This window comes from Melospiza melodia, chromosome 4 (assembly GCF_035770615.1).
Source record: "Melospiza melodia melodia isolate bMelMel2 chromosome 4, bMelMel2.pri, whole genome shotgun sequence".
Taxonomy (NCBI): Eukaryota; Metazoa; Chordata; class Aves; order Passeriformes; family Passerellidae; genus Melospiza; species Melospiza melodia.
In genome coordinates, this window is record NC_086197.1 from 71,515,164 (window position 1) to 71,528,214 (window position 13,051).

Consider the following 13,051-nt stretch of genomic DNA (forward strand, 5'->3'; position numbering starts at 1 on the left):
ATTTGGAGCTACAGTTGGCATTCCAACTCCAGACAGGCTCAGTTCTGTGCATCTCTCCAAGAAACACCAGGCACAGTTACAAGAGGCATTGCTCTGTGCCTGGAAAGTGATGTTCCATGATCCCAGTCTCAAACCTGAGGGCTGAGCACAAAACCAGTGGGTGCATTCACCTCTTAGCATTAAACAACTGAACTGATTCATCATCTTCCCACAGACAGAAGATACTATCTGCTCCTACATGGATGTGGCATGCCATCTTTTTTGCCAGTGGCTTAACCACTTCCCTTGTTTTAACCAGTTTCTCTACCACTGTAAAATATCTCTGATTTCTTGCATTCCCCACTGTCTTTCCTCCATCAGTCTCATCCTTTCTTTACCAAGGTCCTTTTTGTGGTCTTGCTCAGCTCTGGATCTAAATACAGCAGAGTTGACAATTTCTTCCACATGTTGGACAGTGGAATGAGAGAACAATTAAAACACCAGCAACCTGCCTAATGTGTTAGGAATCCCTTCCTTGACTTCAAAATGTTTTGCTCCATTAGCACTAGAAATAGTACACAAGAAAAAACTCTTGGTGCAAGCTCCTGCTGGAAAAAGGTGAATTTGAAGTGTCAAGAATTGGTTCAATAGATAAAATAATTCCCTTTGAACTCCCAAAGTAGGCAAGCAGCTGCAAAGTGAAATTCTACTAAAATTTTGGTATATGTGTTAGCCTCCCTTAACATACAACTGCTGTGAGTTTGGAAAAACTCACACATTACTTAGAAATGAGCACATCAATAGCAGCATCTTTCTTTTGCTGATGAGCCAAGTTACACACTCAACTGTTTTGCAGACTTCAACCTGCATACCACTACAGGTTTTTAGGAGCTGCAGCCTCTTTTATAAGGACCTCAGTCTAACTGGTAAAGACTTCTGAGAGCTGTTTTCTGCAGTTTCTTGAAATCCTGCAGGAGTGCCAAGGAATCTCTTGCTGACAAGTTGAGAAACACTGCTCCAAATGATTGTTCTGCAGTTTTGTAGCTTGTTTAGAGATAAAGATTCTACTAGAGGAAAAATACAGCAGAGATTACATTATTACAGTAGTGAGACATGGAACAGGCTGTCCAGAAAAGATATGGATGCCCTCATCCCTGGAATTATTCCAAGGCCAGGCTAGATGGTGCTCTGAGCAACCTGGGATAGTGGGAGGCATCCTTGCCCCTGGCAGGGGGGTTAATGATCTTCCAACCTAAAGCATTCCACGTTTCTATGGTTACCGCAGATACTCAAGCTTCCTCTAACCCTCGAGTGCTGTGTACTGCTGAGGGGCTTCAAATCCTAAGTGTGCTGGACATTTGTTGTGAATTTGGTCTAGCAATGTCAACCTGTAAGCAGTTCTCATCAACTCACTGCAGTACTTCCAGTCTCAGCTGAATGGAGTATGTTTGCATTGTACTGCAACTGCAGGACACTTCAGATGAAATGGGTGGATGATAAGTCACAGCAGTTCATGTTAGACAGACAATTCACATTACCACAGAACTGCCCTTGTGTGACACATGCTCCAGAACTAGGCAGAATCAGTACACAAATGACTACTACTTAGCCTACTTAGCTGTACAGCCTTTGAATTGCTGCATGAGAATGACCCCACGTGTCACGCTGTGGTCAGGCACAAGTGGCTACTACAGCCCTTGGGTATGGCAGTGGTGTGTGTGCAATCCTACTGCTCAGCAGAACAGACTGGAGGGAACTGCACACACACAAGAACAGGAATGGATCCCTTTGGCTACATTTAACAAAAAAGCATTGAAACTGTTTATGGTACACACAGTCCCATAACCATGCAGTATTACACTTCTGCCATCTTTTGGCGTTGATGAGTTTCAGCAGATTTTGAGCAATCAGACAAGCTACAGGTAGGCTCGTGTCTAAGGCTCAGGGTTCTGAACATGCAGCTGTAACTACAGGAAATGAAAGAGCAGAAACACAGAACGGTATGGCCCAAGACTAAAAACAAATGAAAGAAAGTAATTTTGGTATTTCAGATGAAATATATTGCTATCAAATATTTTCAAGAAAGAGCTCTCTATTTTTACCTTGAAATACACATTTTTATTCCACAGTCTTCAGCTTTATGGTCACTTTGCTGGAAATGAAATGTCAACCAAGTAAACAGTTCACATTTTCAAAACAGTTCACATTTTCAAAACATATTACCAGAATATGCTAAACCTGGCAATTTTGTAATAATACTTTTCTTTTTTAGTTTCCCTAATAAATTACCCTGTACCATACAGCCTCCATCCTTTTTTCTTCAAACACAACTGATTTTTTTAGGTTGGATTTTACCAAATTCACATGCTCAAAGACATTATCCTTAAAATTTTAAAATATTACAATTAAAAATTTTTACCAGGCCACAAAGCAATATAAAAATTGTGAAAATAGTAATGAAACTGTTGTCATCCTTGTACCATCATATTATGTCGACAACCTCTCTGAAAGTCATTAAAGATGGAGGGCCAAATGTAGCTCTTGGCCAAGCTTAGAGCAATTCCACGGACTTTAAAAGGAATGCAACTGTCCTGTGAGGTTACTTTTAAATAAAAGCCGCCTCAGGTTCATGGAAATTAAACTGTCATCTACTCTAGATTTTCAAACGGGACAATTTATCCTTTATCACTGGGCAAAAATGAATTTTCCAAAGTATTAATGAATTTTTGTCTCATCCATGCTTTGAAGTTTCGATACCATTCTAAAAGCTTTTTTCTCCTTTGAATCTTTTCTTGTAAGCTCATTTTTTTTTCTTTCTCTAGAATAGCAGGAAGCTCTTTCCAGTTTTTAATAAAGATAAATGGAGCCCCCATGGTTTTTAATAATTGCAATGGAGCACTGTGGTAGGCTGATGAATTTCCGCAATCACCCGGTGTCATTACATCTTCTATAACAGGCAGAGATCCATAGGAACAAGCTTCATAAATTCTGTAACATTCTGTATTTATTCCCACTGGGCACAATGTCAAATCACTCTGCAGCAAGGCATCTTGATAGTTCTTGAAACTTTCATTTGTTTCTTGAGGCTGCCACCTAGGAAAGGAAAAAGAGTGAAAATTAATATCTTCCTCACAGGCACTGCAATGAAAAAATAGTGATATGCTTTAATTTCTATTAGTTATAAAACTGAAAATGCTATTAGTGTAAAAATTTTGTATTACACACACAGTGAATTAACTTTTATTTTTAGTCTTAACTGCTCTTAAAAATCTTCTAAAAATTTATTGAAAATGTCACTGTTAAAAACAGATTGTAATATGTGGCCCTTTCTGGAAATTATTAACACTTAAAAGTGTAAGAAACAAATTGAAATGCCACTCCAAATCTTCTGCATGACTTGGATGATGCATATGTCAATTTACTTCACAGCACAGTTTAGAAACAGACAAAAAGGGAGACGCTCAATGGGCTTTTTAATGACTTCTTTTTGGCCTCAAAAGAGGTTTGCTCTTCAAAACCTAGGAAGCAGAGCAATTGGTTTAACCTGAATTCATCTACTTGAAGTGCCTCAAGATGTCTGGGAGATAAGAGTTTACATCACAGATACAATCCATCTCCTGAGACTCTTCATCAGGGCAGCTAAGGTCTACCTAAGCACCACTCTGCCTGCTATCCAACATTTTATAGGTGTTGCTTTTCAAAGTTAAGAAATACCATCAGAACCCTACTCTTGTTAGTCAAAAAATAACTGTGCTGTAAAGATTAAATCCACTCTCATGTGGAACTCAACAAAATATGGCTGTCTTTTTTCTTTGACTAAAGACATGAAACTCCACAAAATACAAGATAATATGTTTCTTCTCATAATCAAATATTTGTAAGAAAAAAGCAGATGGTCTTTGATGGTTATATAGGTTATATACAGAGGAGACTTTTCTAAACTAGATTTAAAAATATGCCTTCAGTAAAATATAACAGAAATGCTGTTATGTTGACTTAAATGAAGTCTCTGCACTATTCCCTGACTTAATGACTAATTACCTTTATTTGTATTATTTTTTAACACTCAAGAAAAGATTGGTAATAATGAACCAGGCAAAAAACTCAATATTTTCATGAAGTAAATTAAAGTCTTACTGTTCTCTGGCTGCAATCCAGCAAAGTTTGTCAAGCCCGTCCTGTTTCAGAATTTCGATGAGGGTTTCTCTAGAAGAATTCTTATAAACCGTTCCTAAGAAATTACATAGATATGATCTTGGATCATGTAGCATGGACCAGCTGGGTTCCACAACTGGAAAATTTCTGTAGCTGTAAAAAAAACGTGTAAGTTAGACAACCCTATCAAAGGAAAACATTTTGCAGCATTTCATTTTCAGTGCATCATATATTATGACTAAAACCACCTGCTTATTGCCAATCCATCTCTACAGACAGACTCAGAAGTAAACCAAGTCACATCCTGTCCTAAAAGTATGTCTTTATTCCCTTTACCCCCATCAGGACCTTCACAAAGTTTCCAGAATACTTACATCTTCTTTCAACACCAGAAATATTAAATGTGCAGATTACAGAATGTCCTTGACCAACATTCTTTTCCAAAGAAGCTGCTCTTGATGCAACCACAAGTTTTGACTGAAATGGCCAGTTTAACAGTAACTATGGCATGCAAGTCTCACCTACCTTAATCTCTGGATATGCTCCTCTACTGAAAATACCACTGGTAACCTCTCAAAGGAAAATCTCACTTTGATCTGAGCGAACTCAATAATCAAATCTTTTGGCTACTAAATAGCTTATTGTGCATTATTTGATGGACAATAATGCACATCATTATTGCATCCTGTCCTGTTCTCATTCTTCTCCTGCATGATGAATGTCAATTCACTTAGTTTCTAATAAGCATTTGTTCCTTCATGACAAATATTTTTGCATCATTCCACATCTTCACTTTCCCTCTTTACTTGGAAAAGCCAGCAAATTTTCATGCCTTTAACCTGTTTTTTACAGCCGTTGTATGCAAGGTCTGGAAACCCCATTTTGATACCAAATTTATCTTCCTCCACCCAGCTTTGCACCCTCGTTTGTTGTTCTAAGTGTTGTTGCTTTCTCTTCACTGTCACCTTAATCTCTGCATCTCAAAACTCAACTTCTTTCCACTTAGGAACTTCCAATATCATCAATTCTTTGACATCATCAATAATCCAAATTTAGCATATGTCAGAGACACTGTGAACAAGTTCAAGCTGTATATAAAAAGCTCTATACAGTTTTCCAGCTTGTTGAGCAAACTAGATCAATATAGGATATTGAATTCAAATTCAACACAAGGTATGAAAATAATCCTGTATTCCTTTCAGCTTCTATTACCCTGGTAAGTCACTAAACCACTATCAACTCTGTTAATAAGAAGTAAAAATGCATGTAGCTGAACCAAAACTTTATTTACTCCACATAAATAGTTTGAGCACTTAAGTATAACAAAAATGTTTTTTTTTTAAACAAGCAGTTAAGCAAGTTTACACTACTGTGTTACTGGAGTATAACAACTCCAAATGGGAAGCCTTTTGAGCCATAACGGAGGTTAAAAAAAGTACTTTGCTTTTCTGAACAAATAGTACCTGCAACTTTATTACATAATTATCCTTTGAATCTCCATATCACTGGTATGTATTACATCAGCAGTCATGATAATCTCAAGAGCAAATCTACTGAAGAAAGAATAAACAGAAAATCTCAGGAGACACAGGTTCATTTTCCTAAAGTTTCCTAAACACTAGTACCCTTTTCCTGTTATAATTTTTATTGCTAAATGCAACTTTCAAAGACTCCAATGCCTGATTTAGAAAATGACTGATAGGATCACGTTCTGCGATTTATTTATTAAAATTGTTTTGGGCAAAAGCACTAAGAGTCATATTTTCCATACCTCACGCACAACAATTAATGAATCAGTTGCAACTTCTGTCTATAGCACTTACGTAGCTACTCCTAAAGGCCACTGGAAAATATCTTCTTCATTCACGAACGCGTAGTCATAGGTAACAAAGAGCAGACTGACAAATCCCCCGTTTCGTTTCAGGTATGGCTGAATCCAGGCGTTGTTGCACTGCTCGTTCCCGAGCAGCACCACGGCCACGTGCTGGATTTTGCGGGTCTCCATCAGTGTCTGCGCGTGGTGCAGCCACTGCGTGGCGTAGGCGACCTTCGCCGGCTCCCTGCCGTTCAGCACCAGCACCACATGCTCCGCCTCCACCGAGAAATAGCCGGGAACTACGGAGGGGCCAGTCAGGAAGCTGAGAAAGCCAAAATACAACATCAAACAAAGTAAGCCTTTGTAAGACTAATTATTGGCCTTAGTCCTCTAGCTAGTCTTACTACACTGCACTCCAGAGATGATATTTTCTTCAATAAAGTAAATGCAATATACTGCAAAATTAACGTGCAACTACAACTACTTCTGCTGTTAGTATGTACTGCTTAGCACAGAGTAAAGCTGCTTTCAATTTTATTCAGGTAAAAGGTGATTGACTAGAATAAGGTATTTTGTCAATAAATCAGAACTAGTACAATACTCAAACCTCAAAATGTGTGTAAATCAACCACCTTTCAAAAAAGGGTGCACCTTGATGCTTATATTTTCTTAATTCCAGTGATAACCAATGACTGCTGTATTAGAACAAGAGAGAGGCCCTCCCAAAAACCTGAAGACTATACACAATCTGGTATCATTAAGAGTGACAGTTAGCTAGTCTTGCATATTACTTTTCTCAGTATTTTGGTTAAGTTTCTTCTGTGTAGAATTGATAACACAATAAACATCTATCCAACTTAGGTTGGCTGTATGCCCCAGGTCAAACTTGAGGCCCTGATACCAGGTAGTAAGCATGAACATTTTAGTTATAAAACGGCATTTCTAGATCTTCAACAATGTATTTAACAGAAGAATTTCAGTCATGTAGCAAAACTACCAACTCTTTAATCATTTGCAAGTATGTGACAAAAGCCATTTATGAACTTCAATGAAACAAACCAGTATTTGCCAGCCCCTGCTCTAGTTACCTGGTGTCTTAACAGATTATTGACCGAATGCAAAGAAGTAGCAATTACACAGCTTGGGAAAAAGTGGAGGGGGAAAACAGCATTGTTTAAAAATAAAAGTCAGTTAAATGATAATTTTCTAGATCTGCTGCATTACTAGTTTTTCAGCTACCAGCAAAACTTAATTTAGAGTGAGCATGAGTTTTAACTCATGAAGTGCTGAGACTGACAGCTAGTTTCAGTTCAAATATACTTACTGAGGAAAAAAGCTCTCACAACAAAAACTGTAAAGACTACTCCAGTGAAGTTATCTGAGGCAGACTGACCTTAGACAAGTGTATTTAAACCTGAGTTAAGCTGACATGCTGCTGGCTTGGTGGAAGTGATGTATTTTGGAGCCAAGATTCGTAAGACTCATGACCTGGAATCAAGACTTCTCATACATTAAATGCTAAGTCACAATCAAGACTTAAATCCAAAGTTTAACAGACAATGAGAACAGAATCACAGGGATTCCTAAAAGAGAATACCTTGAGCTTTGGAATGCCTCAAATAGAGACTAAATATGTACACGTGATCACCTTGCAAAGAGACTTGGGGAAAAAGGGTTTTTCCTATGACACAGCACTTTGAGGGTAACAGCTTTACAGCAATAACAGATGTACGGGTCAGGAAGCAATGACCTGTGGGTAGCAATATATGTAGTTGAACAGCATAAAATTACAGTGGGGGAAAAAAAGTAACACAGTGCAAGTCTCATAAATCCATACTTTAATAATCAAAACACCGTGCTAGGGCTGTGCTATTAACTCCCAATCAGAACACAACTGGGATTGGGAAATGGAAGAGACACTACAGAAGCTGCTAAATGGAGGGAGCAGTCCTTAGAGTACTAACCACTCACATGAAGGCTAAAGCAAAGATAATATGGGAAGATTACCTTTTTTGGACTAAATACATGATTTGCTTTCTACAAAGTCCTTGGTTTTCCTTACTAGTGATAGACAGTCATACAAAAAGATGCTGTTTTAGACTGGGTCTAACAGTGCCCATTCTGGAGGTGTTGAGACAGCCATTCTTTAACAGTAAGGATTAAATTTAACACTTGCAGTAATAGAAATAATAATAAATACATTCAGCATAGAAATATCCCATATGCAAAAAAAGTAATTACATAAAAATGAGAAAATCAAGAAAAGAACTTGGAAAGGAGCAGTCCAAACCACAAGTGACTCCCATCTACAAAAACAATTTGAGGGGACTCTGGAGAACCGTCAGTATTAATTCCCTCTCTGGAAGAATCTGTAATAAACAGTAAGATCACTGAATCTTATCAATAGGTAAGATCACAGATCACATATACAGATAAGCACTGCTGTGAATGAGTTAATCCTGTGTCATTAATCTGATGAAGCACGTCAATAAGAACACAGATAAAGAGGATCCAGTGGGCACAGTGGTTTTGGACTTTCAAAAAGCTTCACTACAGGGTTTTATTAAAACTAAATTGCCAGAAGCTATACCAGGTGGAATCCTCTGATAGACAGAAACCTCTCCTAGTTGACTGAGGCAAGGCAGCACTGAATGTTTATCAAATAGAGAGGTGTGACTTGGAGGAAATAGAAATTTAGGAAAGCTCTTGCCAAATAAGAGGTAAGAAGTTTGGCACTCTGTGCTCTACAACATCTTCCTAGGTGACAGGAGTGAAGGGTGTGAATTGCTTCAAGCCAAAGAAAGCGTTAAATCCTGGTCTCTTGCTTTTTGTATGAATGTGCCAAGAAGCTACTAAAATCCACAGCGATGAAGTTCCTTCACCACTCCTGTTTTTAAATAAGCATCACTGCATTTTAAGGAGAAGCTGATACTTCATGTATTTTTTTAGGCAACTTCTTTGATGGAAATATGTGCCCATCAAAATCTGTATTAGAGATGTGTATTCATCATCATAAATATACAGAATGGGCTTATTCATGTAACTGTGTTCAAGTGGTATTTTGGCATTTTTGTGTCTTTAGATTTGTTATTCTTTAAAAACATTCACCAGACATCTACTTTTTAACAATCATTAGACTTACCACAGAGAACTGCAGAACAGCACATATTCTCCAAATATGTCACCTCAGCTAGTTCCCTCTAGCCTCATCTAGTAATCAAAAGATAATTTACCTCAGCCAGGCAGTAAACAATTCTAGAAAATAACCAGTGAGAAGCCAAAATTACATAATTCTTCTCCACAACATGAACTAGTATTTCCAAATAGAGTAAAAAGTAGCTATTTCAGAAGTCTAGTTGTTAAAATAACAGTTATATTGCAAATTTTCTATACTTTGCACAAGTTTATACTAGCCTGTCAAAAGTTAACCTTTGTTATGTTGGTACTAAACTCAAGCTTTGTATTTTTATAGGACCTAGCAGCCAAGTTGAAATTAGAATAGGGACTCCATTATCTCTGGCACATTTAGACATAACAAGAAGATATTTAAATGCAGGCATAGAAGTCTTTCTTTGAGAGATGCATACCCTAAGGAGACATGTGAAGTTATTAATCATCTGAAACAGGCACACTAGAGAGAAAATAACCACAATCAGTCAAGTGACAGACTCATTAAGTACAGCAAATTATTTTCATGTTATAAATGTGGAAAGCAAGAGCCTAAAGAAATTCTTATGTCAATATCAGGGAGATAACCTATCATGCCACAGTATCATGGATTTCTATAGCTTCTAAGATTTTAACTCTGGAAACAACAAAGCCTTTTGCCACTAAAACTACACTGTAGGCACTGGTTCAATATTCAAAGGAAGGACTGTATCCTTTCTCTATATTTGTGAATTGAAAACTCTATTGCTCTGTCAAGGAGACTACAAAGATGCAGAAGCATCGTTCATAGTTGATTCTCTAAATCAGGATCATCTTTTATTTGCAGACAAGGAATATAGCTTTTTCTGTTAAAGAATACATAAATTCATCTATTTCTTCTGGAAAGACTCTATGGCCTGTACCATGTTCACTGTTAGATACTTTCATAAACAGTTCAAAATTATTTTAAAAAGTTTTTTGATCACTTAAAACCTCTTGTCAATTCACAATCACATGCGTACTTCAAACACTACCTTCAAATACTTCAGCTAGAACCGTATCTTGTGCAAGGAAAAAATGGCCTCCTGAAGCAACATGTTTCAGAAGTTAAGCTCACTTAACTGTGTAATTTATATATTAAAAGAAAACTTTTTTCACAGGCAGGTCCTGGTGCAAGTAACTAAATGCTGCAGGAGACCTACTTCTGCAGACTGGCTAAGTGGCCAAAGAGACAATGTATCTTCACAGAAAGCATTAAAATGGTATTAAATAGGGACTCAGAGAAAAGCCCTGTATCATTCCCTGAATAATGTAAAACATTTGACAACAGTCTTAAACCATACATACATCATAGTTCAAACACCACTGTTAAAGCAAACAGTGCTTTACGTGTAATCTTCCTTTCCATACAAAATTTTGGTTTGCAAATCAAGTAGCTAACCAGAGGCTAGGTCTCACAGGTAGCCTTTGTTATAAACAAATCATGGTTTTGACACATTCCTATTTATGAATGAATGAGCCAAGTCCCTTTCCCCTGAATACAGCAGAAACCAAAGAGCAGGAGACATCTTCCTGCCTCACCCGTGCATGCTTGATCTCACCAGCTATGAGCCCCCAGGCCCCAGCTCTTTACACTGTTCTCAGGGTTGTATCCTCGCCCTGCCACCGAGGTCTCTTGGCTGCTCTTTCTCTCAGAATTGGCAAGTTTTTACATATATTTTTAATAACACAAACCATCATAAACCAGATTAAATTGCTCCCTAGTTTTCTATTTTTTAACAGTGACATGTTTGGTCTAGAATTAGTTAGATTTATCAAGTATGTGTTTTTGTGTATAAATTATAATTTTGAATGAGAAGCGATGTGCATATTACATAGTTATCAAAACATTACAAAATTAAAGTACTTGCAACTGTACTTGCAACAACACAACTTTGAGACAGCCAAAATAATGCCTGAGCAGTGCATCATTCAGTTTACCTTTCCAATGCATTATTTACTAAAGTTTACACAATTGAAATCAACATCATAAACAATACCTGAAGTATGTTTTCCCTGCATTTTGGCTTCCTTCTCTCCACTGTGCAATCACATCAGCTGGCTCAAGGTGCCCTCCAAAAATGTGTTGCCAAAGGTAAAGACCTACATAAATGAAGACATGATGGAGAATTTGAATGAACAGATCTTGCGTACTCTACGCTCCTAAAAAAATTATTTCTGGAAAATGAAAAAGCATCACAACATAAGAAACTTGGGAAATAAATGTCAGAGCTTCTTGCACAGTATGACTTAGAATTAGTTAAGATTAATTTTTCCCACATTGGCATTTAAAAAGATTCTTTGGCTGACAAAATATCAGCAGATGAAGATATACACTACTGCTTCAGTTAGCAACTCTTTCCAGCACACATACCACTAAAAATGAGCAAATATTAATTGGCATTTTAAGCACAAGCATACTTCCCTTAAGCTTTTGTGAAATGCACCAATTTTTATGATGGTAATATACCAGGCAATATACCTATGTATTCTACAATACTACGTGAAAGTTTGACTGTAAGCCTAGCATTTCCACAAAAAGCTAAGCTAAGAACAGTGATACATCTTCAGCAGTAGTTAGAGGTTGAGAAGACCTTGGTTCCCAGTTTGTGTAGAGGGGAAACTCAGTATCTTCCACAAAAGAAGAATTTCCAAGTTCATCAGTGGTAGTAGTACTACAGTACACTGCACTACAGAAAACGCTTTATTTCTCACGGTGTGATGCTTTATTTCACAAAGTGTAAATGTGACAAAAATAAATAATCTGCTTAGGCAAGTAAGAGGTCTCTCCTTGTGTCATACTGTAAACCAGACTGGATTAAAAAAGTAAGTGCATTTGTTTGCCATTTGAGATATTTTCCTTGACAGATGCAGAAGAAGAGCCTTGAAAGGAACTGATACAAAGGGAGTTCAACTACTCTTATGCTGCCATGAGTTTGAGTAACAGCTAGCATCTCCCTAATACTCCCCATGTTCAGATATACATACTGTGGAATCATATACATAAATTTTAATCATCAGGAAACCCAGAAAAGCGCTATACCAAAAAGGTTAAATAATCAGTAAAGATTGACTACATCTGCTTACCAATTGCTGCTTTGCCCCAAATCTGTACTCTAAGAGTGGTCTGTTCTAGGTGAGACCTCACATATTTTATCATTTTAAGATTAGCTTCATATCTCTGCTGAGAAGCAGCCAGCTCATTTTTCTCATCCGCGTCCCACGGATTCCACTCTTCATTTCCCAAGGCAACATGATCTGTGAAACCTAAAAGCGTGATTTACATTAAAATAAAAAAAAATAAAAAAGAAGATCAAATTCTCAACGGTAGGAAAACTGATTAATTTTCTCAAATTCGTAATTTCACGCAGCACCTGACAGATGCGCACAGGGTCGTGCACATCACCATTGCCACCACCACCACCACAACAAGCAGAACCACAAGCACAAGCACCGCCACCGCCGCCTCCTCCTGCCCCGCCGCGCCGCGCGGTTCCCGCCGAGGCCCAGCGGAGCCCGCCGCAGCCAGCGCAGGCCCGGCGGGGAGCGGGGAGGCGCCGGCCCCGCTCTCCTCCCTCGGAGGCCGCCGCCAGGCCCCGCCCGCAGGGCCGACCCCGCTCCAAACCCACCGGGCCGGCTCCGCTCCAAACCCGCCCCCCCGGACGCACCGGCCGCGGCCAGGCCGGGCAGGGCGGCTCGAAGCGGCCCCGCCGCCGCACTCACCTCGCGGGCCGGGGCGGTCCCGGTGCGAGCGGGGGGCGGCCGGGCGGCGCGGGCGCAGGAACACGGTGTAGGCCGCGTAGAGGGAGAAGAGGCCGTACGCGACGATCAGGGCGGAGCAGAGCCGCCTGCGAGCGCCCCGCATCCCGCCCGGCGCGGGCGGAAGGCCCGGCGGGGGGCGCCGGGAGGCGGCAG

The 13,051-nt window shown here is 39.1% G+C and overlaps 1 protein-coding gene across 3 annotated transcripts; it reads right to left on the reverse strand.

Moving 5' to 3' along the window:
* Positions 1-2,074: 2,074 nt before the first annotated feature.
* On the reverse strand, positions 2,075-13,026 carry RXYLT1 (ribitol xylosyltransferase 1). 3 transcript variants are annotated; one of them, XM_063155145.1, is made up of 6 exons: positions 12,860-13,026; positions 12,224-12,403; positions 11,137-11,239; positions 5,958-6,272; positions 4,117-4,287; positions 2,075-3,072 (listed from the first exon to the last, which is right to left on the reverse strand). In XM_063155145.1, the coding sequence occupies exons 1-6, from the start codon at positions 12,999-13,001 to the stop codon at positions 2,655-2,657; spliced, it is 1,329 nt and encodes a 442-aa protein (XP_063011215.1). In that variant the 5' UTR covers positions 13,002-13,026; the 3' UTR covers positions 2,075-2,654. The 3 variants fall into 3 exon arrangements, with proteins under 3 accessions (XP_063011215.1, XP_063011216.1, XP_063011217.1); XM_063155146.1 differs by lacking the exons at positions 12,224-12,403; positions 12,860-13,026 and adding an exon at positions 9,093-9,160; XM_063155147.1 differs by lacking the exons at positions 12,224-12,403; positions 12,860-13,026 and adding an exon at positions 9,093-9,205.
* Positions 13,027-13,051: the final 25 nt, after the last annotated feature.

Coding starts and splice junctions, on each gene's coding strand:
- RXYLT1 (XM_063155145.1), bottom strand. CDS start 13,001: ATGCGGGGCGCTCGCAGGCGGCTCTGCTCCGCCCTGATCGTCGCGTAC. Junction 11,240..12,223: donor TTGGGGCAAAGCAGCAATTG/GTAAGCAGATGT, acceptor TCATTTATGTAG/GTCTTTACCTTTGGCAACAC. Junction 6,273..11,136: donor GCAGGGAAAACATACTTCAG/GTATTGTTTATG, acceptor TGGCTTTCTCAG/CTTCCTGACTGGCCCCTCCG.